At 39.3% G+C, this 27168-nt stretch overlaps 1 protein-coding gene across 1 annotated transcript; it reads right to left on the bottom strand.

Annotated features, from left to right (window-relative positions):
- Positions 1-2670: 2670 nt before the first annotated feature.
- On the bottom strand, positions 2671-3588 carry LOC112616117 (proteasome subunit alpha type-3). The gene has a single exon (XM_025373097.1). It carries the CDS (start codon positions 3558-3560, stop codon positions 2793-2795), a length of 768 nt encoding a protein of 255 aa, XP_025228882.1. The 5' UTR covers positions 3561-3588; the 3' UTR covers positions 2671-2792.
- Positions 3589-27168: the final 23580 nt, after the last annotated feature.

The following is a 27168-nucleotide window of genomic DNA, read 5'->3' as shown; positions in this document are numbered from 1 at the left end:
TGCTGTCAGATGATTCATCTGCATGGCATTGGGGTCAAGAGAGCAGAAAAGCCGTGACAAATAAAAGCAACAACAGAAAAAGGAAAGGGCTTCTTGCTGAACTGCGGGTCATATGTGTGTGTGTGTGTGTGTGTGTGCTGGGTCGATTCCCAGGGAAGAAAAGTAATCACTGATTCTTCTGTGGCATACCTGACCACAAATTGCCCAAGACCCAAGACTTCCCCTTGGTTATAGACAGAGCCTGAATCCCCTATCAAAAAATTGGACCAGATCTTCTAATAACATGATTGTATCCCAATACAATGGAAAGTCGAATTTTTATTGTTGCCTCCTTAATACTTCTTATTATATCTCTGTCATTAGTGTCAGGAGATTTTTTTTTGGGTAACATACTTATATTCTTTCTTAGGGTACAGTATAACTTTTTAAGTTTTCTTCTTTTTCTATTCATGAATCTTGGTTGAATGTTATATTGCATTTGTAGGGCTATGTGGATTTTCTCCTCTTCTAACTTACAGATGCTCTCAGATCATTGTTTAACTTTGATAGCTTAACATTCTCTTTCTATATTCAAAAAATCGGTGACCTTGCCCTCCATCTGCTGGCTTAAGCTTTCATACACTGATCCAAAGCTTGTTGGAACATGGATATTTTGAACTATTACTCTCCCATATATCTACTTTTTAAGGGATTTTTAAACTTTCATCACTTTTAAATAAGTTTTGAATAACAAATACATGCATATGGTGCAAATCCCAAGCAGTAAAAATAAGTAAATACATTTAAAAAACTCAAAAAGTGAAAAGTTGTCCTTCTATCCTAATCAGAGCCATTCGATTTCCTTTCCCAGGGCAATAACTACCACCAATTTGTATTTATTTTCCAAAGACATTCTAAGCATTTATACAATACAAATAATAACATACTTTATATAGTCATCAACACTCAACTTTTTTCATTTAGCATTATTTTGGAGGTAGTTCATATCAGTACATGTAAAAATGCCCAATTCAATGTATGGATGAGGCATAATTTGTTAATGGACGTCTAGATGGTTCAAATCTTTTGCTATTACAAACATTGCTCTAATGCCTATTTTTGTAAAGGTCTTTTTGCACATACGGGAGTATATCTGTAGGTTAGATCCCTTGAATGGAAATTGCTGGGTCAAAAGGTGGGTATATTTTTAATTTTGATAGAAATTACCAAATTGTCTCTATTGCAATCAAAATAATTATTAATCCCATCAACAATGTATGAGGGTGCCCATTTCCCCACACTCTTGCAACAGAATGTGTTATTTTTATCTTTCTTTATCTGATACATATTGTAGTTGTACATATTCTAGATTTAGTTTGCACATTCATGAGACTGAACATATTTCATATATTTAAGAGAAATAGTTATTTCCTTTTTAAGTGAATTATCTATATTTATCCATTGTCTAATTTGTAATTGGGTTCTTGGCCTTAGTCTTTTTTTTTTTTTTTTAATTTATTTATTATTATTATACTTTAAGTTGTAGGGTACATGTGCATAATGTGCAGGTTTGTTACATATGTATACTTGTGCCATGTTGGTCTGCTGCACCCATCAACTCGTCATTTACATCAGGTATAACTCCCAATGCAATCCCTCCCCCCTCCCCCCTCCCCATGATGGCCTTAGTCTTATTGATATGTAGGGGTCCTTCATATATTAAGGAAACTGGCCGTTTGTTTGTGGGGTGTGTTGCTGTTTTTTCCAGTTTGTCTTTGATTTCCTGCTAATGATTTTTTTTTTGTGATACAATTTTTTTAGATTATATAGTCAAATTGATCAATCTTTGCTTTTATGGCTTTTGGGCTATATGGCATCTTAGATCTTTCCCACCCTGAAATCATAAAAAATTTGCCCACATTTTATTCTAGTATTTTTATGGTTCTAGTACTTCAGATTCAAATATCTAATCCATTTGGTATATGGTATGAGATTTAATTTTCTAAATATACTTTAAAAATCATTATTTTTCCCTCATATAAATATAGCTGCACATTATAAAAATTTTAGAGGTACCAAAAAGCTAAAAGAAAGAAAAATTATCTCTCATGTTATCACCTAGAAATAACTACTGTTAACTTTTTTTGTAATTCCTTTTTCTTTTTTTCTATATATAGAAACTGCTTTTTTCTTACAAAACTAGGGTCATGTTTTTATATAGGGTCATATTTTATATATATATATAGTTTAGTATTCTGCCCTTTTTTTTAACTTAATATTGTATCATGAGAAGATTTCCCATGTCAAATATGCTTACTCTTGAAATAGAAACACTTATTGTCTATCTGGGCCTGTCCATCTGCATCTGCAGTTGATCCTTGAACAACAGAGGTTTGAACACCGAAGGTCCACTTACGTGTAGATTTTTTGTTCAATCAAATGAGGAACAAAAGTATTTCTGGGATGCAAAACTGCCTATGAGGAGGGCCAACTTTTCCTATACGGTGGTTCCACAAGGCCAACTGTGGGACTTGAGTATGCAAGGATTTGGGTATATGCAGGTGTCCTGCAATCAAGCCCTCATGAATCCTAAGGGACAATTGTATTTTAAAGCTTAGTTTGAAAGCTCTGGAGGGATAGAAACTGTGTCTGTGCAAATGGTTACGACTAGTGTTTGGGCATTCCCATTTCTTTTTTTTTTTTTTTATAAGACAAAAATTTAATGAAAATTGGACAGTATGTATAATCCAGGGCTAAGTAGTTACATTGGACTGGAGTAGAAATTTAAAATACAATAGATGCTGGAGTAAATGTTACATATTATCATCATCTGATTCATCTTCTTCCTTCAGAGATTCCTTAGCGTATTTCTCTGCTTCTTCCCTTATATCTTTTGGAACAATTTCATGTCTTCCATTAGTTAATTCACCAACCCAGCTGAGTTCTAGTTCAAAAGCTTTATCCTTAACTTCATCATGTACTATGTAAATTATTTTTGCAACTTCTTTAACAATATCACGGCAGGTCATTTCTTTCATCTGAAGCTTCTCTATTTCCGTCTTTGCAGCTTGCCTGGCTTTGCCAATGGCACAGCCCCAATAACCGTATGAAACACCTGATGGGTCAATCATGTAGAGTTGCGCACCGTCATTCACACTGTAAGACCCTAACATGAAACTGCAGCCAAAAGGTCTAACAGCACTGTAGAGTGTATATGCATGCACATACATGGCCACTCTGTCTGCAAGATGTTTTAGTGGAATGTTGTAGCCAAAGTTAGATCTAAAGTTGGAAGCTTCTTCTCTTGCTATGTCTGCTAAAGAACGAGCATCTGCCAACAAACCTGCTACTGCCATTCCAACATGCCGATCAACATTAAAAAGTCGTTTGTTGGAACCTTCTTCATAAAGTTTAGAAAGGACTAATTTTTCTACCCCAAAGACAACACCATCTTTGCATCTGATTCCAATAGCTGTACTACTATTCTCCACAGCCTTCATAGCATATTCAACTTGAAAAACTCTTCCGTCAGGAGAGAATGTAGAGGCTGACAGGTCATACCCGGTGCCGATTGAGCTCATCGTGCTAAACCCAACGGGACGCGTCGGGCATTCCCATTTCTTGATGGGCACCCAGTAAATGCTTACTGATAATGTCATGCTTTCCCTTCCATCATTCTAATATGTGATTAAAAGTTAAGTACAGATATACTTAATTTGGGACCAGATTCCATTCTTGATATAATGCCCCAAGAATAACTCACACTGTTGCATCTCAGGTAAATATTCAATAAAATTTTGATCTAATACCATCTTTACACTGAACTATACCTAATCATTATTTTCTGTGAACAATTTTGCCATTAAATTTATACCTCATTTAATGAGGTAATCATGTAATAATTAAACAGACAATGCAAACAGACTATCATGGGAAAAGATTTGATTTCCAATGAGGGATTAATGCAAGCCTTCATGGAACAAGTGACATTTGATATGGGACTGGATGGAATTTGACAGAGGTAGATATGGGAAAGGGAAGACATTTCTGGCAGAGGGGATCAAATGTGCTAAAATCCAGAAGTGGGTATATACCAGATGTTTTTCAGTAGATTGTCAGTAGTCCAGTTTGGCTGGTGCAGAGGTTGCATGAGTGGAAATAGGGAGAGGCGAGGTTTACAAATTAGCTTTGTAAATGCAAAGTTTAACCAAGGCTTTGAAAGACAGACTAAGGAGTTGATACTTTAAAATTTTTTTCTTTTTCTTTATAATTTTATTTCCTTTTTAGCCTTTCTGTCTTGAGAAGTTGATACATTTTTGGGCATTAGAGTGATTAAAGGTTTTCACCTTTTTGCTATGGAAAATGTTGAACATATACAAAAGTAAACAGAACAATATGGCAACTCCTCATGCAGCCATCACTCTGCTGCAGCAATTGTCATCTTATGGCCACTCTCATTTAATCTCATGCCCCATTTCCCCCTTATTATTTGGAAGCAAATCCTAGGTATCCTATTGTTTCATACATGTGTCCCTAAAACATAAAGATTTTTTACAAAAACATAACCACAAAACCATGATCACACAAAAGAGCTGACAGTATTTCCTTAATATGATTTAAGGGTTTTGAAGAAGATGTGCCATGAGCAGTACAGTGCTCAGCTAAGTTAATCAAATTAACTTCATGTTGCATAGAGAACTATCTAAATGTAGCTAACATAAATGAGCTGTTTTTTATGAGTGGTGAATGCTATTAGTCACTTCGCTGACACAAAGTCATTTAGGGATTTTTTTTTTTTTTTTAAAGCATGCAATTACGTCAGAAGCAGAGCTTGGAAATGATGTTTCTCGGAAAGAAAAATGTCATAGTCAATTTTAATTAAAATAAAACGGACAAAATAATTTCTCAGCCTTTTAAAATCTTTCATAGAAATAACAGGGGTCCATTTTCTTCAATAGGGTAACTTTAGCTGGAACTAGCCAACAAAAAGAGAGTTTTTTTTTTTTTTTAAGACTAAGGTCAAAGATAGATAATTAAAGGAAAGGAAGGAAATAAATAGCTCAGTATTGCAATAAATTGTGTCCTTCTAAAGAACTGCATTACATTAGAATAGATTATTATCTGGGGGATGGTTGGAAAAGTCCTGCTATCGTGGTGGAAATGCAATTACGTTGTGTTGGATGTTGATGAAGAGAAGCCCATTGAAACCCCAAAGCCTCCTTATTCCCCTGGGTGCCTTCATCCCTGTGACATTAGCCACCTGGAGCCCTGTTTGTTCAGTTGCCCATCTGATAGAATATCCAATCTCCTCATTTCCTGTGCTGTGGAAAATTATTTTATTCAGCAACTGACTGAACTCTTCATTGGAATGGAAATCGCTGATGTATTTGAGACAATGTATTTGGCACAAAGCAAAGATGAATCTTAGACTCCTTTCTCTAGCGGACCTTGCCCAAAACCCACTGATTTTTTTAAAAAGGGAGACAATAGAAGGTCTGATTCTGTTTGGTAAAGCAGAAATTATTTAAGAAAGTAAGTAGTTTCTTTATTTTACTTGAATTTCTGAGGATTTACTCTTCTCTAACAAGGTGGAAGAGGAAAAAAGCATCCATAGAAACAGCTGTTTCTACTGCTAAATTTTAGTTGTAATTCAGTCCCTCTGAGAGGTCACAAAGCCTTTCAAATCTAGAAGGACAATTGTAAATTGTAGTGAGAGGCTGATGCATGTGCTGAATGACTTTCCATTCAAGAAGGATAGAAAATGGGATATACACACTTAAAAAAAAAAAAAAACAAAAACAAAAAAACTCGCACTTTCTTTGAAATACAGTAGTCCCAATGAGAAATAGAGACTATTGAGCATAGGAGGCAGAACTTGGCATATATTTTATCTTCACTCATTTTCTTGTCCTAACAGGTCTTGCCTTTGCTCTTTGGGTTAATGGCTTGGTCTCTATTGTTCTGTTGTTAACTACATTAAGGTTATGCAAACCTAGTTCCCCTAGATCATAAAGCTCACTTGTCCTTCTGTACAGCATGGAGATAGAACAAAGATTTCGACAGATTAGATTGTGGTAGATGTGAACTGTGATAACATCCCCATTACCTGTAGTTTAGACTGCCAATAATCTTAGGTAGCCTTTCTGGAAGATGTCCAGAACCTGGAAGGAAACAAAGAAGGCCTTTAAGAGGTCAAAATAACTATCATCTAGACCACGGACTTTATCCTGTGGGAGAAGCATCAGGAGAGGCAGTCAGATCCTAACTTTAATCAGTAACCTTATTTTGTACACAATTCTAATAGACTTCATTATCTGGCTTGCTGGCCCACAGCAAATTAGATGAGAAGCTATTAGCAGCAGGTCCACTGAGAATCAGGAGAAATAACAGCCAAAATCTTGAATGCAAGGGTGGAGTAGAATTTTAAAAGACATATGCAAAAACTGGAAAAAGCTCAGCAGTTAGAGGCTATTGAGCAAAAGACAAATAATCATATGGGCTGCAACAGCCTTGAGTGTTATCTCTACCTATAAGATAAAGACTCTCTTGCCTCTCTATATGTATTCTTAGTACTTAAAACATAAAGTGGTATAAAGTAGACACAGCTTTTCTCTTCCCGGAAGCCAGACATTAAAACAGGATCCCAGTATAATCCAATAGTGCTTATAATGCTAGACCCAAGTCATCAAGCTATAATTAGATTATATTCACTTTACTCTGATTAAGAAGGCAGGAAAAAAAAGCCCATCCTGGAAATGTGATTGAAAACACTTGGGTAAACACCTAGTATGGGATTGCTGGAATGTATGGCAAGTTTATGTTTATAAGAAAATGTTAAACTGTTTTTCGAAGTGGCTGTACCATTTTGAATTTCTACTATCAATATTTGAGAGTTCCTGTAGTTCTGTACTCTTGTCACCAGTTGGTATTTTCAGTTTAATTTTTTTTTTTATATTCTAATAAGTGCACAGTGGTATATCATCTTGGTTTTAATTTGCATTTCCTTAACAACTAATTATATTGAGCATCTTTTCATGGACTTATTTGCCATCAGTTTATCTTCTTCGATGAAATGTCTGTTGAAATATTTCAACCTTTTTTTTTTTTTCGAGATGGAGTCTCACTCTGTCACCAGGCTGGAGTGCAGTGGCGCGATCTCGGCTCACTGCAACCTCTGCCTCCCGGGTTCAAGCCATTCTCCTGCCTCAGCCTCCCGAGTAGCTGGGACTACAGGCGCATGCCACCACACCCAGCTAGTTTTTGTATTTTTAGTAGAGACAGGGTTTCACCATGTTAGCCAGGATGGTCTCGATCTCTTGACCTTGTGATCCGCCCGCATCAGCCTCCCAAAGTGCTGGGATTACAGGCGTGAGCCACCATGACTGGCCAATATTTCGACTTTAAAAAAAAATTGGAATGTTTGTTTTCTTATTATTGAGTTTTCCGAGTTCTTTATATATTCTGGGTATAAGCCTTTTATCAGATAAGTATTTACCCAAGTGAAATGAAAACTTACGTTTGTACAAAATCCTGTATGCCAAAGTTTATAGCAGCTTTATTCATAACTGCTAAAAACTGGAAACCACCCAAATGTCTTACAACTGGTGAATGGTTAAAAGTTATAGAACATCTATAAAGTAGAATCCTACTCAGCAATAAAAATGAACAAACACCTGATTCACATGATGAAACGGATGAAACTCAAATGCTGTATGCTAAGTGAAAGAAGCTACGTACTGTATAATTCCATTTATATGAAAATAGATCAGTGGTTGCCAGGAGCTGCGGGGTGGGGCCAAAGGGGCAGCATGAGGGAATTGGAACAGTTTTCTATCTTGATTTTGTTGGAGGTTTGTCAACATTCATAGAACTAATTTAACAAAAGATGAATTTTATTGTATGTAAATGATACATCAATTTTTTTTTTTTTTTTTTTTTTTTACAAGTTGAGGGTATTGAAAGGAAGTAAGCTTTAAGAGTGTGGAAAATGCACTGCTGTGGCTGCATATCAGGGGGCTTTCAGTAAGCTGGGACATTAGGTTAGGCATTAGAATTTCATAAAAAGTTTAATCCTGTTTTTAGGGGGCAGAAATAGAAAATTGTAATCACTTGGATTTTAACTTTCAGAGAATGATGAATGCAGCAGTATCAGGCTTTTGCTTGGCAGTGAATAACTCATGTGATGGACAGACAGAGTCTTGGTGGAAGGAGGGGGGAGAGAAAACAAATTATGGGTGAATGATCACCAGTTTCTGCAGCTTTTTCTTATTTTACACACACACACACACACGTGCACACACACACACAGACACCTACACACATACACACAGACATATGCACACAGATACACGTACACACACACACACATATACATACACACACCTACACACACACATGTGCACACACATACGACACATACATACATATGCACACACACAGACACACACATACAGACACATACACATATGCTCACATATACAGACACATGCACACACATACACGTACACACACATACGCACACATGCACACATACACACACCCCATATACACACACGTATACACATATGTACACACATATACACACACGTACACATGTACACACACGTAAACACACACAGACACATACGTACGCTTCAACTTTTTCCTTTGTTCCTCCTTCTCCTTATCCATATACCAGTCTATCAGTCCATCTTTCACATCGGGGCTAAATCTCTTTGTGATCCAGGCGCACCAGCAGTACCTCAGCCTCACAGCTTAACTTATTTCCTGTGAACATTGCTACCTGTGTGAATTTGCTCACATTGGTCCCTTTGCCAGATATAACCTCTCCTCTCTAACTCCTTTAACCTCTGATAGGCGGACTTGAAACTTTCAAGGTCCAACTCAAAATCCGCCTCTTCCATGAAGGCTTCTTTGATCACCCTAGTCAACTTTGATCACCCAGTGTCACCCCAGGACACTGAATTTTCCCTCCTTGTATTTGTGGAAAAAGAGATGGAGAAAATTGACTCTAAAGGCAGCAAGTAGAACAAAATATCAAACATGTATATTATAGAAGCTAGATTAATGTTGGCTGATGGGCTTGCACCATTAGCTTTGGTTGAGGCAGTATCATTGTAGTGGTTAAGAGCATGGAGCAGCCTGGGCACAGTGGCTCATGCCTGTAATCCTAGCACTTTGGGAGGCTGAGGTGAGTGGATCATGAGGTCAGGAGATTGAGACCATCCTGGCCAACATGGTGAAACCCTGTCTCTATTAAAAATACAAAAATTAGCTGGGCGTGATGGCATGTGCCTGTAATCCCAGCTATTCGGGAGGCTGAGGCAGGAGAATCGCTTGAACCAGGGAGTCGGTGGTTGCAGTGAGCCGAGATCGTGCCACTGCACTCCAGCCTGGCGACAGAGCGAGACTTGGTCAAACAAAACAAAACAAAACACCACCACCACCACCAACAAAAAAGCATGGAAATGGAGGAGGCACATGCCTAGGTTTCAATACCAGCTCTGCTGCACACTGGCTGTGTGATATGGACAAATTACTTAACCTCTAAGTCTCAGTTTCCTCATCTATAAAATGGGGATACTAATAACATATGCCTGGGGTTATTGTGAGGAGTAAATAAATTACTTTATATAAAATGCCTGGCACATACGGAGCCCCATGTAAGTGTTAGCTGCCATTATTTTGGAAGCATAGAATTAGTTGAAACTAATTCTAATCAGATGGGCTAAATATATTGCAGAGGATATATTGGTTTCAAGGGAAATATTACCGTTAGGAGAGGCAGAAATGTAAGATAATATTCACATTCATCTCGTTCAGGCATGTCAGAAAGATCAACAACACTCGTTCCATTATGGATTCTAATGTAACTCTGTGAAAATATATAATTCCAACCTTAATAATGAGACTTTAAAGGGGGCTGCGTAGGCGAGGGTAGAGGGAGGTGGGGAGGGAGAGTCAGCTGCTGTATGGACTTCTCTGAAGAGAGCCCTTATAGCTGGCCTGTTCCACTAGCAGCCTTTTGATATTCTAGGCAGCTGCCTGACACTGCACTTTGGTGCTCCACAGTGTAATTAACAGGCACGCACACAGCTGCCTTGTCAAACAATTGGCCAGACTTGGCAGTGTATACTACAGAGGCGGGGTGGTAGCAGGGAGCACCCAGGATACATTTACCACCTTGGGCACTGAGCTTTCCCAACAGCTCTGTAATAACACTGCAGCTGCACCCTGAGAACTTCTTAAAACAGTGTTCCTGCTAACTTCTTAGAGGGGACTATCCAAATTCCTCAATTTACAATGTGTTTCCATTTTCTAGCTTACACAACAACAATATCACTAGCTTGACCTCCTCCTTGATGCTATCAGAGTCAACTGTGACTGGCCCACTAGCTTTTTTTTTTATTCTCCTCTAAACCACATACTTTTTCATCTCTATTACCATTGGCCAGATAAATCTTTTTCAGGGAAGGAAGTGTAAGAGGAAGTGTGATGTCAGGAAAAAAACACGGGACTGGGAATCAGAAGACCTCGTTTTTGTTATGGCTCATAACAAAGCCATATGACCTCTCAAGGTCATAAAATGTCTTGAGAAAGTCGTTCCTTCGGTCTGGACCTTTGGGTCTTGTGTGCAAGTGAGATGGTTAGGTTAGAGAGGAATTTTTGGGATATTTGTGGCTTTGAGGATTTAAAACTCATAAGCCATTGCAGGGGCTCTAGATCTTGGATCTTTGATGCCATGGAGCCCTGTATAAGAATTTCAGAACTGTCCCTACCCTGAAACTTTGCTTGTTGACAAACAACAGACTCTTATGCAGAATAGCATCCCTGTCCCTGAAACTTCCAGCCTACTGTGTTTTTCAGCCTTTCTTGAGGGTGCTGAGTAATTTTAACATGGGGTTGTATTTGGAAATGCTACAGTGGCTTTTGGTCCAAAGCTCCACAGTGACAAGACAGACCTGAGGATCAATTATAAGCCCAGCTTTGCCATTCCATATATAGGGTGTGTGCCCACCCTGTACTTGCTCATCTAGGTTTTGTTTTCCACATTTTATCTGTGTCAGACATCAGGCTCCTAATTTGAGAAATGTACTGTTGGTTTTAGCTGAAGTCATTTAGCTCATTTCCTTGTTGGAGAAATGTTGTCTCACGCATACAGACTTCCTCTAGAGGTGGAGGGGATGGCCCTGGCAATTCTACTGTATGCCTTCTGCACATTTTTATCCATTTGAAATCAGGTTGAGGAGAACACCAGGGACAGCTCAGATGGAGTTGAGAGTGCCTAAAAAGGAGATCAACAGCCTCAGGGTGTGTGTAGTCAGAAGGCTGAGACTCAATAGCCTCCGGTACTGCTGGTTTTGCCTGGGGAGTGAGCAATATTTGTGGGTAAGAGCCAATTGTGTGCATCTCTTTCCGACTCTGCATTCCCTGATGTGTAGTTGGTACCCTGACATTGGCCATGGTGGAGATATTTTCAGTATGGAATCAGCAAACACTACAAATCAGATATGTTTTTTAAAACTCTCTTTTCTTTCTCTTGTTCAATTGGATAATTTCTATTGATTGATCTTTAAGTTCATTGGCTCTTTCCTCTGTCATCTCCAATCTGCTATTGATCCCCTAGAGTGAGTTTCAAATTTTGGTTATTGTGTTTTCCATTTCTAAATTTTACATTTGGGCTGGGCACGATGGCTCACGCCTGTAATCCCAGCACTTTGGGAGGTCAAGGCAGTTAGATCACTTGAGGTCAGGAGTTCGAGACCAGCCTGGCCAACATGGTGAAAACCCGTCTCTACTAAAAATACAAAAAAGTTAGCTGGACCTGGTGGTGCATGCCTCGGGAGGCTGAGACAGGAGAATTTCTTGAGGCTGGGAAGTGGAGGTTGCAGTGAGCCGCTGTGAGATTGCATTACTGCACTCCAGCCTGGGCAACAGAGCAAGACTCTGTCTCAAAAAGAAACAAATCAATAAATAAATTTTACATTTACTTCTCTTTTATATCTTCTATTTCTTTTTGAGATTTTCTACTTTTTCAATTATTGCAAGAATGTTTACAATTGCTTACAAGAGCATTTTTATGATAACTATTTTAAAGTTATTGTCAGATAATTACTACATATGTGTTGACGTTGGCATCTGCTGATTGTCTATTCTCATTTAAATTGAGATTTTTCTGGTTCTTCATATTCCAAGTATTTTTTTATTGCATCCTGGACATTTTGAATATGATGTTATAAGACTCTGGTTCTTGTTTAAGTCCTATGAAAGACGTTGATATTTTAGCAGACAATTGACCTGGTTAGATTTGGTCTGCAATTTCCAACCCATCTCTTGTGGTTGTAGTTCAGTTCCGTTTTCAAACCTTTGCATTGCTATTTGAATCTGTCCTACGCTTTTGCCACCCAGTGATTAATTTGAGACCTGAGAATTTACCCATCTTGTGGTTCAGTTCTTGAAGTTTTTGGCAGGGTCGTTAGGATCAGGGTGATTAGGATCAGATCCATACATGCACAGCTGGGGTGAGCCCAAGCATTACTTTGTGGGGTCACTTTCCTTAGCTCCTCCCTCTCTGCAATCTCCCTGATACGTTATGGTTCCTTGGGGCTCCTTTAGCCAGGAATCAGGGGTTTTAGTTCCTCCACTCTGTTACACACTTTTGTGAGTAGAACAATAATAACAACAAAAGAGCATGGTTTAGATGTGGCATGACCCCACCTTCTTGGAGTCATAGGTTCACCAATCAAGAAGGAAAGTTTGGGCCCATGCAGGCTCTTCTGCCACCACGGTTGCTGAGTTGCCAGGGGATTAGGTCATTAGAGAATGGAGAGGGAGAGGGAGAGAGAGAGAGGGGGAGAGGGGGAGAGGGGGAGAGGAGGAGAGGGAGAGAGGGGGAGAGGGAGAGGGAGAGACACCTCTTTGACCATTAGGAGATTCTTCTCCTAGTTCTTAAGCCAGAAACAAGAGTTGTTCCTGGAGCTTTCTCTGTGCTGTGCTGATGCCTACTTTCAGGTTTCAGGCTGTGTTGTGTTTAGGCTGGGGAATATCTTGGAGATGGAGGGGTGGGTAGATTGGGGGGTAGTAAGAAACTCACCATCGATTTGGTAATATTTGAATTCAGGTTTTCTTCCCCAAACAGCCTGCTACTATCTACTTTTCAGCATCTTCAAATAGCTGCCCCATGAATTCTGTCCAGTAGGAAACAGAGGGTGGAGTATGCTTACTCCATATTGCCTGGAGCTAAGGGCCCTTTATTTCTTCCTTGGAGATCCAGTTGTTAAACACTTATCAACACACTACAGGCTGATTGTACCAAGTGTTGGTATAAGCAAGGAGACTCCTTATGCAATCTTTCACATTACATTCAGGCAGGTCTACCATTTTCTATCTGTGCCTCTGAACAATTAGTTGCCATACCACACTGGGCCTCAGTATCCTCATTTATAACTTGGGAATAAAAATAGCACATACCTCACTGGATTGTTGTAAGGGTTAGATGAAATAATACAGTACCTGGAACAGTGTCTGGCACATAGTACATGCTCAATAAATGGAAGCTATGTATTTTTTTTTTAAATAAAGAATAAACTCTTTGCATCTCAGTCTATCTCAGAATCAGAGAGGTGTGTATTTACTGAGGAATAAAACCCAGAGATGGGGAGGCCTTATGGTCTGCAGTAGTTTAGAACTTCAGCTTTAGAGCCAGTTGGTGAATCTCCAGCTCAGATATTTACTAGCTATATGACATTGGGCAAATCACCCTTCCTTCCTTCCTTCCTTCCTTCCTTCCTTCCTTCCTTCCTTCCTTCCTTCCTTCCTTCCTTCCTTCCTTCCTTCCTTCCTTCCTTCCTTCCTCTCTCTCTTTTGCTTTCCTTTCCTTTCTCTTTTCTTTTCTTTTCTTTTTTGAGACAGAATCTCACTCTGTTTCCCAGGCTGGGGTGCAGATGTGCTATTACAGCTCACTGCAGCCTTGGGCTCAGGTGATCTTCCATCTCAGCTTCCAGGGTAGCTGGGACTACAGGCTCACTCCATCACAACTGGCTAACATTTTAATACTTTTTTTGTAGAGACAGGGTTTTGCCATGTTGCCCAGGTTGGTCTCTAACTCCTAGGCTCCAAGCGATCCTCCCAACTCAGCCTCCCAAAGTTCTGGAACTACAGGTGTGAGCCCTGCGCCTGGCCCCCTTCACCTTTCTGTGCAAGCAGTAAAATGAGTACAATGAAAGTGCATACTTTAGAAGGTTATTGAGAGGATTAAAGGAGATAATACATTAAAATGCTCAATAATTATTGGCTATTATTAATATTGGGTCAATTTAATTTAGTGATTCCTGTGAGCTAGGCCCTATAGGGGTATGTAATGGATATCTTATAGTTATAATGCCCAGAGATGATTGTGTGTGTACACACCCAATCTTGGGGTGTTTTGGGGAACTCACTGACAGCACTACCTTCTCTCCCTAAGACACTGACGTGCCTCCTGGTCTCAGCAGCATTGCAGGGTGAGGAGCCACTGTCTTGATCTGCTTTAAAACACTGGACCATGCTCATTGGACTATTGTGAAGAGACATTAATGAACACACAGTCAATCTCTGCAGATTGACTGAGGGCTCTGTCACTTTCTGCTTATAGCTTGTAGTCCTCAGTTCTTTTTGAGTTAATAGCCTGTGACTCTTTGGTCACTCTTTCTGTGGGTTGGGCTGACTGCTCACCCGGGTTCTCTGCAGGAGCAGCATGTGCATTGTTTCTGTTGCAAATGGTTCCTGGAGCTAGAATGAAGAGAAGTGGTTTTGCTGATACATTTTTGTGGTTTGTCTAACACCCTCTTTCTATAGCAGCACGTTGCCTCTAGTTTTCCTCTTTGGGTATCTGTTTGTGTTTTTAATTTCCTTTTTGTAGAGTCTTTTTTGATTAAAAATTTCTCCATGCTCAAAGGATGTTGAAATTCCATTTTAGCGTTTTGATAAAGGGTGGCTATAATATTTGATATTCAAAGCAGCAGCAAAGCTCTTCATGTGATACGATACTGTTTGACATGCCCCAGCTTCTGTTGCCTTTTAAAAGACAGCATGGTGTGGTACACAGAGCTCTTCACTGGCAGTCAGAAAAACTGATGTCAAGTTCAGTATCTGCTCCTCCCTTACCTGGAGTCACAGGGCAAGTCACATCACTGCTCTGCTGCTCAGTTTCTGTTATTCGAATACATTGAGGCTAGGGGCCACAGCAGCAGAGATGAGCTAAGGCCGCAAATAGAGCAGATGGATACCAGCAACTGCAGAGGAAAATCTCCGTGACTGGCAAGAGCACATGATGCCCCCTGAGCCCCTGCTGGAGAAACCAAGGGATTTAAGGAGCTGGTTTCTGGCCAATCCCTTTTGCTTTTCCTCCCTCAGGTTGGTGAAAGTGCTAGAAACATGAGTTCACTGTGAAACACGGAGGCTTGAGCCAGATGATTACTGAAGCCTCTTAGCTCCAAAATTTGGGGATTACCATAGGAGGGACTGGATTAAGGCAGGTGCAGGAATATTGCTGAAGCTGCTGCTGTTATGCTTGGGGGCCCCAGGCAGGAGGAACAAAAATCAACTTATTTAATCTTGCAGTTTTCGTTTCCTCATTTCTGAAATGGGGATAATAATACCTCCTCGGCTTAGTGTTCAGTGCAGCTGTGAGGAGCAAATGTGAGAGCGGCTGCGAATGTGGTCCTGGTAGCACTCCCAAGCAGAAATATAAGCCATGTCAAGGTCCCATTTGGGAAAATCTGCTCCTTTCCTGGTCTTCCCGCTCTGGGCGTCAGAACTTTAACTGCATTTGCCAGGTGGAATCCATACAGTTCAGCTAACAGTACTTTAACACAACAAAAAGACCTAGCTAAAAATGACTCAATGCAGGCAAGGATTATATAGAATTCAGTGTAATTTAAACTGAAACATAATTATCTATAACAAACCACAGATCCTATATTGGCAGGTTTTTATTTTTATTTTTATTTTTTTGATACAAGATCACGCTCTGTTGCCCAGGCTGGAGTGCAGTGGTGCAATCTCAGTTCACTGCAATCTCCGCCTCTCAGGCTCAAGCGATCCTCCCACCTCAGCCTCCCAAGTAGCTGGGACTGTAGGCATGTGCCACCATGCTTGGTTACATTAAAAAAATTTTTTTTGTGGAGACTAGGTTTCACTATATTACCCAGGCTGTTTTTGAGCTCCTGGGCTCAAGTGATACTCCCATTTCGGCTTTCCAAAGTGTTGGGATTACAGGCATGAGCCACTGTGCCCCTTCAGGTTCTAATGTTATTTTCAATTTCCTCTTCAGCAAGGAATTGGGGAAGGCCCCTATCTTTTGTGATTAGGAAATTGTTGCTCTTCTGGTGTATTCTGGATTTCTATCTTTTTCTCCTTGTCTAAGTTCTACATATCCTCTTCTGTGTGTTCCATGCTGTTTTTGTCTCATGCCAAGCTGCACTGAGATGGGACTTTTTTTGGTATAAAGACACTTATTAATTAATACAGAAAATTCACAGTCATTCAGCAGCCATTTATTGTGTCGGCCATGTGCCATGCACTATGCTGGAGAGTGGGAATACAGAGATTTTTTTAAAAAGTTCTCATATTTTAGGTCTTTACAGTTTAGCAGAAGAGCCAGACAATTATAGCAGTGAGATAAGTGCTCTGATCATTTCACAGAGGGCCATAGGAGAGTACAACATAGTTGCGTATATTGATAGGGCTGGTCCCAGGAAAGCTGAATCTGAGTTGAGGTCAAGGAGTAGTTGGAGTTTCCTTGGAGAAGGGGGCTGGGAGAAGGATTTTCTAGGCAAAGGTAGCAGTATGTGCCAAGGTATTGGGGCATTGAAGGGCGTAGCATTTACAGGGAGCTTTAATAGCGTGGCTAAGTCAAAAGTAGGGATTAAGGAAGGTGTGGAGTGATGGGAGATGAGACTGAAGGAACAAGAAGGGGCTGGGGCATGAAAAGCCTTGGACATCCTGCTGGAAGAGAGTGGAAACTAGTGGAGAGTTTTAAATAGAGAATCAACATGATCAGATTTGTGTTTTTGAGAATAAGGTATTAAAAGAGGACTCAAGATGCTCAAGCACAATGCATCAAACACAGTCAGGAAATGTGGCAGAAACCCACAGTTTCTATCCGGGAGATAGCAAGATGATTGGATATAAGGCAGTAGCAGTGGGGATGGAGATCCAAACTTGTTTCTGTTGTCTTGGTCCAAGTAGTAACTGGGGTCAAGCAATATTGGCTAAGTGCTGCAGTGGTCAAGGCTTATAAGAATGGAGAAAAGGCCCTGGATTTGTTTCAAAGGAAGTCACTGGTTCCAGGGCTAAGGATGTGGATAGCAGGGAGTGATGATGGCAGTGCTTTCATATGCAGAGTCCAGGAGAGATTCAGCAAGGTACAGTATGTTGAGGTCGAGTCCATGATAGTTAATTTTTTGTGTTGTTTTTATTGTATTAAAGAGCACAAAATGGTGTTTGTGTTTTATTTGGCCTATACAACATTCCAAACATTTTGAGTCAGCAATGAAAAACTGGGAGATTTTACAATTTACAAATTCAAATTTCTGGTTTCTCTTGAAAAATCCAGACGCTCTGGCAGCACTAGGTCTGCATTAGTTCATGTGGGTCAGCTGGAGCTGAGTTGCTACTGCCCCTTTTAGATGGACTGTTTGCTCTCTAATCAACCACAGACCCACCCCTCACACCATGTATGCAGATGTACTCACACTCGGCCTGCTTAGCCAGGGTGGGCTTTGAGTTTGTAATCCCCAGGTTATCTCAGGCCTAGCTTTAAAGGTGACTTGCAGCAGCCAGATTGCTCATACAGGATGATCTTTATCATTCCAGTGAGAAGACTAAGCCATCCGCTGAGAATAAAGGAAATGAAGGACAGATTGGAGTACAGAAGTCATGACTGCACTTTTAAGTGTTGTCTTGATAACAAACATAGTAGGCTTAAAAAATCTTTAAGTATGGAACTTTCTCAAAGTTCTTTTACAAAATATTTCTTATTGTTCTGTATTGTGATTGTCTGTTTACATGAATGTCTTTCTCACTCATCTGGTGAATGTCTTATGATCAGGAACTGTGTCTTTTCCTTGGCTGTGGGTCTGATATAATATAAAGATATACATACATGCATATATACATGTTGATATATGTATATATATGTTGATATATATATGTTGAAATATGCATCTATGTAATCAGACCCTTGAAAGGGGTTGATACAGTAGAAGGATACACACACATATATTTATACACACTCACACATATATGTTGATATCTATCTATATGTGTTGATATTTTATATATCTATTATATCAGACCCTTTCAACACATGCTTATACACACACACACACACACACACACACATATATATACCTTTATTCTCAGCTGACAAGAACCCTGAGGGACAGTCTTATTCTCCCTTTCATCACTTTTTTCCTTTCCATATATATATGTGTGTGTGTGTGTGTGTGTATGTGTATACACACACTATATATATGTGTGTATATACATACATACAGGATATATACATACATACACACACACACACACACACACACACACATATATATATATGGAAGGGAAAAAATGATGAAGGGGAGAAAAAGACTGTCCTTCAGGGTTCTTGTCAGGAGACCAGATGAGACAATGTATGACCAAATGCTTAACACAGAGCCTAGCATGTAATAGACACCCAAATCGATTTTTCTTCCTGCATATGAAAGAGCTTAAAGAGCACATACTCAGTAAAAGCTGGTTGCCTTTCTTTCCTCTTTCCCTTCTCTGATGTCAACATTCCTGGGAGATTCACCTTTGACCATTCTAGCAGGGCTTTTACATGCAGTCTCTTCTCACTCAGCGGGCACTTGTTTATATGTTCAATCCATTGATTACAATGGTAGATTACATACCTACTATGTATACAGTCTCATACTAGATGCTGCAGGGATGCTAGAGGTAAGACCCACTTCTTCTCTCTTGTTCTTTGCCTGGTAGGGGGATTAGACACATATTCAAGGAACTCTATATATGAAAAACAAACTATTCGATGTGCCACAAAAGAGGACAGGCAAAATTCCCCTGCCATCCAGAGCAGTGTGGAACCCCATGAGGTTGGGGGAATCAGGAAAGGCTTCCTGGAGGAAGTGATACCAAAGACAGCATGGGAAAGGGTAAGATTTCAGCATGTGGAGGTGAAGTGGCTGCAGAGGCAGTTTTCTGCCTACATGCAAAGTTTTCCTTGGAATTATGCCTAGTTGTCAGAGGCCTTTTAAAAATCTAAATAAAGTAGACACATTGTTTCTTCTCTTGCCAACAGGTCTCTTTACCCTCTCAGACAACTCTATAGATGAATGATGGAAAAGCAAACCAAAACCTCAAAGTGTGACACTTAACTAGGTCATACCACCAGACTTATTTGAAATATCAAGCTGGCATTATTTCTTTGCTTATACCTGAACACTTATTGGCAAATATTTATTGAGTATTATATGTGAGCACTGGCACAGTTACAAGATACTGTGACATATAAAAATGAATACAATATAGGCTATGGCCTCAAAGAGCCTTGACTCTATTGAGACAGATGTGAAAATCATTTAATGTGGTAAGTAGTCTAGAGGTAAGTAAGTAGTCTAGTAGTATGGATCTGATCCAAGTGCTATGAATGTGCAGAGGAAGGCACAGTTAACTATATCTGTAGAGAGGTTGAAGGAAGGTGTCACAAAGGAGGTGACAATTTTAGTGGGCCTAGAAGAATAAGTAGAATTTCTCAAGGCAGAGAAGGGGGTAAGAGAATGAATTAATATTAATCAGAGCCAGGAACTTTAGACTTAACCCTCAGTGAAACCTTCTGATCTAGCTATGATTATTTCCATTTTGCAGATGGGGAAATCGAGGCTCAGAGAGACCAAATGAATCATCTAAAGCCACACAGCTAGTCCATGTCAGAGTTAGGCTTTGAACTCAGGCTTCCCTGTCTCTACTATATCAAGCTGCCTTCATGGGGAAGAAGCAGGGGGCAGTGAGGATATAGAAATACATTCTAGGCAAAAGCAAACGTTGCTGGAGATGAACAGGGTTTGTGTCAGCAGGATCTCACTTTAGCTATGACCAGAACTGCCTGACTTTGGAGCACTTTACGGATGATTGTCTCCTTTTGTGGGACCCGCTTTTGAAATTAGAGTTGTTCAGGGCCTGCTTACATTGACTATAACATGCAGTTCAGCAAGCATTTATTGACTGACCTGGCTGCAGCAAACGGGATTTAGACTGTTTACCATCTTCAAAATCATTTGTACAGTGATAGATTGGAACAATTCTCAGAAGGTTTACTTTAGCACTTCAGTTAGGCAAAGTCACCAGATTGATAATGCTCTTTCCTGGTCCTTACAGACAGAGAGACAGGGCCTGAAAATAAAGGCTGAAAGAACTTATTTTTCAAGAGGTAGCTCTCTTGAAAGTACAAAATGTTTTATATTTAGGAACCACCTTAAATCCTTCCCTGAACAAAAGAAAGTTTAAATACATAGATAGATAGGCATATAGGCAGATAAAGTGGTAGAAAAACATATATAGTCATGCATTGCTTAATGATGGGGATTTATTCTGAGAAATGTGTTATCAGATGATTCCTCTCTTGTACAAAGTTCACAGAGTATCCTTACACAAGCCTAGATGGAATAGCCTACTACACACCTCAACCATAAGTATAGCCTATTTTTCCTAGGCTACAAACCTGTACAGCAAATTGCTGCACTGAATATTGTTGGCAAATGTAACACAATGCTAAATATTCAAAATATATGTAAACATATAAAAGGTAATGTGTGACACTATGATGTTAGGATGGCTGTGATGTCACTAGGCAACAGGAATTTTTCAGTAATTTCCCGTTATTATGAGACCTCCATCATATATGTAATCTATACTCGACTGAAATGTCCTTATGTGGAGCACGACTGTGTTTATGTCTATAAACTCATGTACATTTATATATGCATACATGAGTATTTCACTTATAAGAATTTGTACAGCAGCTTAACTGATAAAAATGATCCCACAGCAAAGTCTACTATAGTCGCTCCCTATTCCTCTTCAAAAACAAAAACTTCCCCCCTTTCACTTTTGAGCAAAGGAAATATGCCTGGCTAAGGACTGATGAGGTTCTTAGTGAAAATAAAAATGCTCTAACCCTGCCTGTTTTGCTTAACTATTAGGGAATACCAACTGTTGGGAGGCACAAACCTCAGTACCACAATGCCATTGACCCATGCAACTGAAGAACTGTCCTGCATGCTCTGGTTTAATGCTTTGGAGTGGTGTGCGTGGACATGTGGGTGCCTCCAAATTGCGAAGCCTTCTTGGTCCCTTTTCCGAAGCAATTTTTAACTATATTCCTTTCTTTCTGTTTGATTAGCCATCACCCTAGAGCAGATCATTATCATGGCACACTTACACTATTGCGATAGCTTCCAAATCATTTTCTCTGTTTCTAGCTGTGTTCAAATCCATCCATGCACAGCTGTTTAAAACTAAACACTATTTTGGCAAGAGACACTGGCACACACACAAAAAACTAAACTAAATACTGCTTTTTTTCTTCTTGTCTTTTGTTCCGTAAAAATAGACATTTTTTTTTTCTGATTAGATAACTAACATGTTTGTGGTTAAAAATACAAAAATAAAGTAGAGAAAAATATAAGGAATAAAGTGAAAAATCACCTGCAATTTCATCACCCTGAAATAACTACCATTAATATGTTGGTTGCCCTCTTCTCATTCACTTCTTGTGTGTATTTACACACACATGCAGTTTTACAATTTTTAGTTGCTTCCTTGTTACCCTAGTTAACCCAGTGTTAACAGTTGCGTGTGTATATTCTTCATCTCTTTCTTCAGGTTCATATAACTATGTTAAAAATAAGTAGATATAAAGCCAGGCATGGTGGCACATGCCTTTAGTCCCAGCTACTTAGGAGGCTGAGGTGGGAGGATTGCTTGAGCCCAAGAGTTCAAGTCCAGCCTAAGCAACATAGCATGACCCTGTCTCTAAAATTTTTTTTTAGAAAATAGACATATAGGCCGGGCGCAGTGGCTCACATCTGTAATCTCAGCACTTTGGGAGGCTGAGGTGGGCGGATCACGAGTTCAGGAGATCGAGACCATCCTGGCTAACATGGCAAAACCCCATCTTTACTAAAAATACAAAAAATTAGCCGGGTGTGGTGGCAGGCGCCTGTAGTCCCAGCTATTTGAGAGGCTGAGGCAGGAGAATGACATGAACCCAGGAGGTGGAGCTTGCAGTGAGCAGAGGTTGCGCCACTGCACTCCAGCCTGGGTGACAGAGCAAGACTCCGTCTCAAACAAACAAACAAACAAATAAACAAACAAAAAAAACATATACATATGTAGGGTTTAAAAACAGTTGTTCATCAGAGCCCTCAGAAATAATACCACACATCTACAACCACCTGATCTTTGAAAAACTTGACAAAAACAAGAAATGGAGAAAGGATTCCCTATTTAATAAATGGTGCTGGGAAAACTGGCTAGCCATATGTAGAAAGCTGAAACTGGATACCTTCCTTATACCTTATACAAAAATTAATTCAAGATGGATTAAAGACTTAAATGTTAGACCTAAAACCATAAAAACCCTAGAAGACAACCTAGGCAATACCATTCAGGACATAGATATGTGCAAGGACTTCATGTCTAAAACACCAAAAGCAATGGCAACAAAAGCCCAAATTGACAAATGGGATCTAACTAAACTAAAGAGCTTCTGCACAGCAAAATAAACTACCATCAGAGTGAACAGGCAACCTAGAGAATGGGAGAAAATTTTTGCAATCTACTCATCTGACAAAGGGCTAATATCCAGAATCTACAAAGAACTCAAACAACCCCATCAAAAAGTGGGCAAAGGATATGAACAGACACTTTTCAAAAGAAGACATTTATGCAGCCAACAGACACATGAAAAAATGCTCATCATCACTGGCCATCAGAGAAATACAAATCAAAACCACTATGAGATACCATCTCACACCAGTTAGAATGGCGATCATTAAAAAGTCAGGAAACAACAGGTGCTGGAGAGGATGTGGAGAAATAGGAACACTTTTACACTGTTGGTGGGACTGTAAACTAGTTCAACCATTGTGGAAAACAGTGTGGCGGTTCCTCAAGGATCTAGAATTAGAAATACCATTTGACCCAGCCATCCCATTACTGGGTATATACCCAAAGGATTATAAATCATGCTGCTATAAAGAGACATGCACATGTATGTTTATTGTGGCACTATTCACAATAGCAAAAACTTGGAACCAACCCAAATGTCCATCAATGATAGACTGGATTAAGAAAATGTGGCACCTATACACCATGGAATACTATGCAGCTGTAAAAAGGATGAGTTCATGTCCCTTGTAGGGACATGGATGAAGCTGGAAACCATCATTCTCAGCAAATGATCGCAAGGACAAAAAACCACACACCGCATGTTCTCACTCATAGGTGGGAATTGAACAATGAGAACACTTGGACACAGGAAGGGGAACATGACACACAGGGGCCTGTCATGGGGTGGGGGGAGGGGGGAGGGATAGCATTAGGAGATATGCCTGATGTAAATGATGAGTTAATGGGTGCAGCACGCCAACATGGCACATGTATACATATGTAACAAACCTGCATGTTGTGCACATGTACCCTAGAACTTAAAGTATAATAAAAAATAAATAATTATTAAAAAATAAAAAGTTGTTCATAAAAAAGTATCAAGTTATATACTTTACCTTGCCTCTAGATTTTCTTTCTCAACAGTAAAATTCCTCCACATTTACTGGTACAGATCTAATTAATTCCTTTTAATGCCTGTACTATTCCTTGGTGTAGAGTCACTATTAATTCATTTCTTTCTCTGTGGAAAGGCATGCCTTTTGTTACTAGTTTTCTGCCACTATAGAAACAATACTGCTGTAAATATCTTTGTGTATATATTTGTGTAACTCTGTTCATACTCATTTTTTTTTTAAATTTGGGATAGATTTACAGGAGTGGAATTGCTGAGACAAAGGGTATGGGTAGTTTTGATTTTTATAGATATTTCCAGATTGCTTTCCCAAAAGGGTGTAAATACTCACATTAATATATGAGAGTATAGTTCTCCTTTCCTGTCCTGCCAAACAGTGGGTGTTAGCACTTAAATATTTGCCAATCAAATGAGTGAGAAATATCTCCTTATGTGTTTAAAATTTGCATTTGTCAAACTGCTATTGTTTAATGAACATTTGGATTTGTACTTCATATCTTTGTTTATTTTCCTACCATGTTGTTTGTCTTATGAGTTTGAATGAGCTATTTGAGTATTTTAGATACTAATCTTTTATCTGGCATATGTATTATGTTTATTTCCCAACATATTATTTGTCTTTCAATTTGTTTATGGTATTTTTCATAGAAATGTTTAAAAAATTATATAACCAGTATGTTTAGGCTTTGCTTTATAGTTTCTGGGTGTTCTGTCTCAGTTAAAAGGTTGCCAAACCTACTGCATTACATATATGTTTGCCTAAATGTTCTTGCAGTCATTATTTTATTAAACTTATTCTTGTACTATGTTTGAAATTTACTTTTAAAAGTGGAGTATGGTGGATAGTGAAACTTAATTTTAGTTTAGATGATAGTCAATTGTGCCAGATACTTTTTGATTAAATAAACTAACCCTTTCATACTCAATTGAATTGCCATCTTTGTCATATATTGAAGTCTCATATACACAGGTCTTTATTTCTATACTTTTTTGTTCCACTGAACTATTTGTGTATTCATATGCCAATATTATATTATTCTGCAAAGGCTTTGTAATATATATATACAAAATATATATTTATTTTATTATGTATTATTATTATTATTATACTTTAAGTTCTAGGGTACATGTGCACAACATGCAGATTTGTTACATATGTATACATGTGCCATGTTGGTGTGCTACACCCACTGACTTTTTTGAGACGCAGTCTTGCTCTGTAGCCCCAGGCTGGAGTGCAGTGGCGCGATCTCAGCTCACTACAAGCTCCGCCTCCCGGGTTCACGCCATTCTCCGGCCTCAGCCTCCCGAGCAGCTGGGACTACAGGCGCCTGCCATTCCCAGCTAATTTTTTGTATTTTTAGTAGAGACGGGGTTTCACCGTGGTCTCGATCTCCTGACCTCGTGATCCGCCCGCCTTGGCCTCCCAAAGTGCTGGGATTACAGGCGTGAGCCACCGCGCCCAGCTAGCTTTGTAATATATTTTAAAACTGGGATGGCAAATATCATTTACTATTTGTCTTTTCTATAATTTTATTAGATATTGTTAGACATTTATTTTTCTATCTAAGCATGAAGATAATGTACTGTTATAAAACAATGCAATACCAAAATGATGGAATGCAAATTGGAATTGCATTAACTTTATTCTTTTGGAAGAATTACCTTTTTTTTTTTTTTTTTGGAGATGGAGCCTCGTTCTGTCGCCCGACAAGAATTACCATTTTTATTATAGTTACACTTTCCATCAAAAAACATGGCATGTGTTTTTTACTTATTCAATAAAGCTAACCTTAACAGGGCTTACTTTATAGCCAATGTTGTAAGCCAAGAGTAGAAACAAGAAGTCTAGCTATTGAACAAGGTGGAGGCAAGAATGGTCATTATTTAGTGACACTTTGATTTCCTTTTGTAAACTATAAGAGAATGAACTACCAGGCGTGGTGGCTCACACCTGTAATCTCAGCACTTTGGGAGGCTGAGGTGGGTGGATCACGAGGTCAGGAGATCAAGACCATCCTGGCTAACGCAGTGAAACCCCGCCTCTACTAAAAATACAAAAAATTAGCCGGGTGTGGTGGCGGGAGCCTGTCATCCCAGCTACTCGGGAGGCTGAGGCAGGGGAATGGCGTGAACCCAGGAGGCGGAGCTTGCAGTGAGCAGAGACCCAGCCACTGCACTCCAGCCTGGGAGACAGAGCGAGACTCCGTCTCAAAAAAAAAAAAAAAAAAAAAAAAGAGAATGAACTGAAAGTCAGTTACTACTAATGAGAGATTTTTGAAACGTGATAAATAAAAAATACAGGTAGCTTTCACTCTCACTATCCAAATAGTCGCTAAACTGACATAAAAATTTATGCCCAGATTTCACTATCTGAATTGAAAACCTGCTATAATGGACCCATATGCGTACATCATTTAAACTTTTACCACTATGTTTATTTTACCAAATGTCATTTGTAACAATTATATATCTTTAACATATTATTTTATTGTTTATTTACATTAAAGAATGTGATTGTTGCAGCTTAGAAGGAAAGTTATTGCATCTGACACTGTACTGTATCTTTGCATATTGTATGCAAACATAGCCACAAATGGAGTCATTGAGGGTTAATTAATTAGGTAATTACTCTTTTAAATGCTTTGCATTATATTGAAATTATTGATTGATGACTATACAGGTATCTGAAGTGTTTTAGTGATATTTGAGGAAAATGGAATTACTAGATAGGCTGGGAACACATTTTTAAAGTTTGAAACAATAAACTCGGCTGGGAGCAGTGGCTCATGCCTGTAATCTCAGCACTTTGGGAAGTTGAGGTGGGAGGATAGCTTGAACCCAGGAGTTTGAGAACAGACTGGGCAACATAGCCACATTTGCAGCCCATCACTACCCCCCAAAAAATGTAGATGTGGCATGTGCTTATATTCCTAACTACTTGAGAGGTTAAGGCAGGAGGCTTGCTTGAGCCCAGGAGGTCAAGGCTGTAGTGAGCTATGATTATGCCACTGCTTGCCAGCATGGGTGACAGAGTGAGACCCCATCTCTAAAAAACAAAAACCACCCCCAAATAAGCAATAGAGTATGGGCTTCTGCTTTTTGGAAATTTGTTAGCCAACATGTTTTTAGGCACTAAATATGAATGATGCCTGTACCCTCAAAACTGTAGCTTTCCTCTACTATACCAACAAAAACAAGTTTGAAATATAATGGGAAAATACACATTCACAATGGCCAGTGATATGTGGGGAGCTAGAGTAGTGCTTGACTCTGCTACCTGTGGTCGATAGTCTTTAAGATGGCTCCCAGTGATCTTAGCTTCCTGGAATTTCTGCCCTTATGTATCT

The sequence above is a fragment of the Theropithecus gelada genome, chromosome X (genome assembly GCF_003255815.1).
Source record: "Theropithecus gelada isolate Dixy chromosome X, Tgel_1.0, whole genome shotgun sequence".
Classification (NCBI taxonomy): Eukaryota; Metazoa; Chordata; class Mammalia; order Primates; family Cercopithecidae; genus Theropithecus; species Theropithecus gelada.
This window is presented reverse-complemented; position numbering and strand designations above follow the sequence as displayed.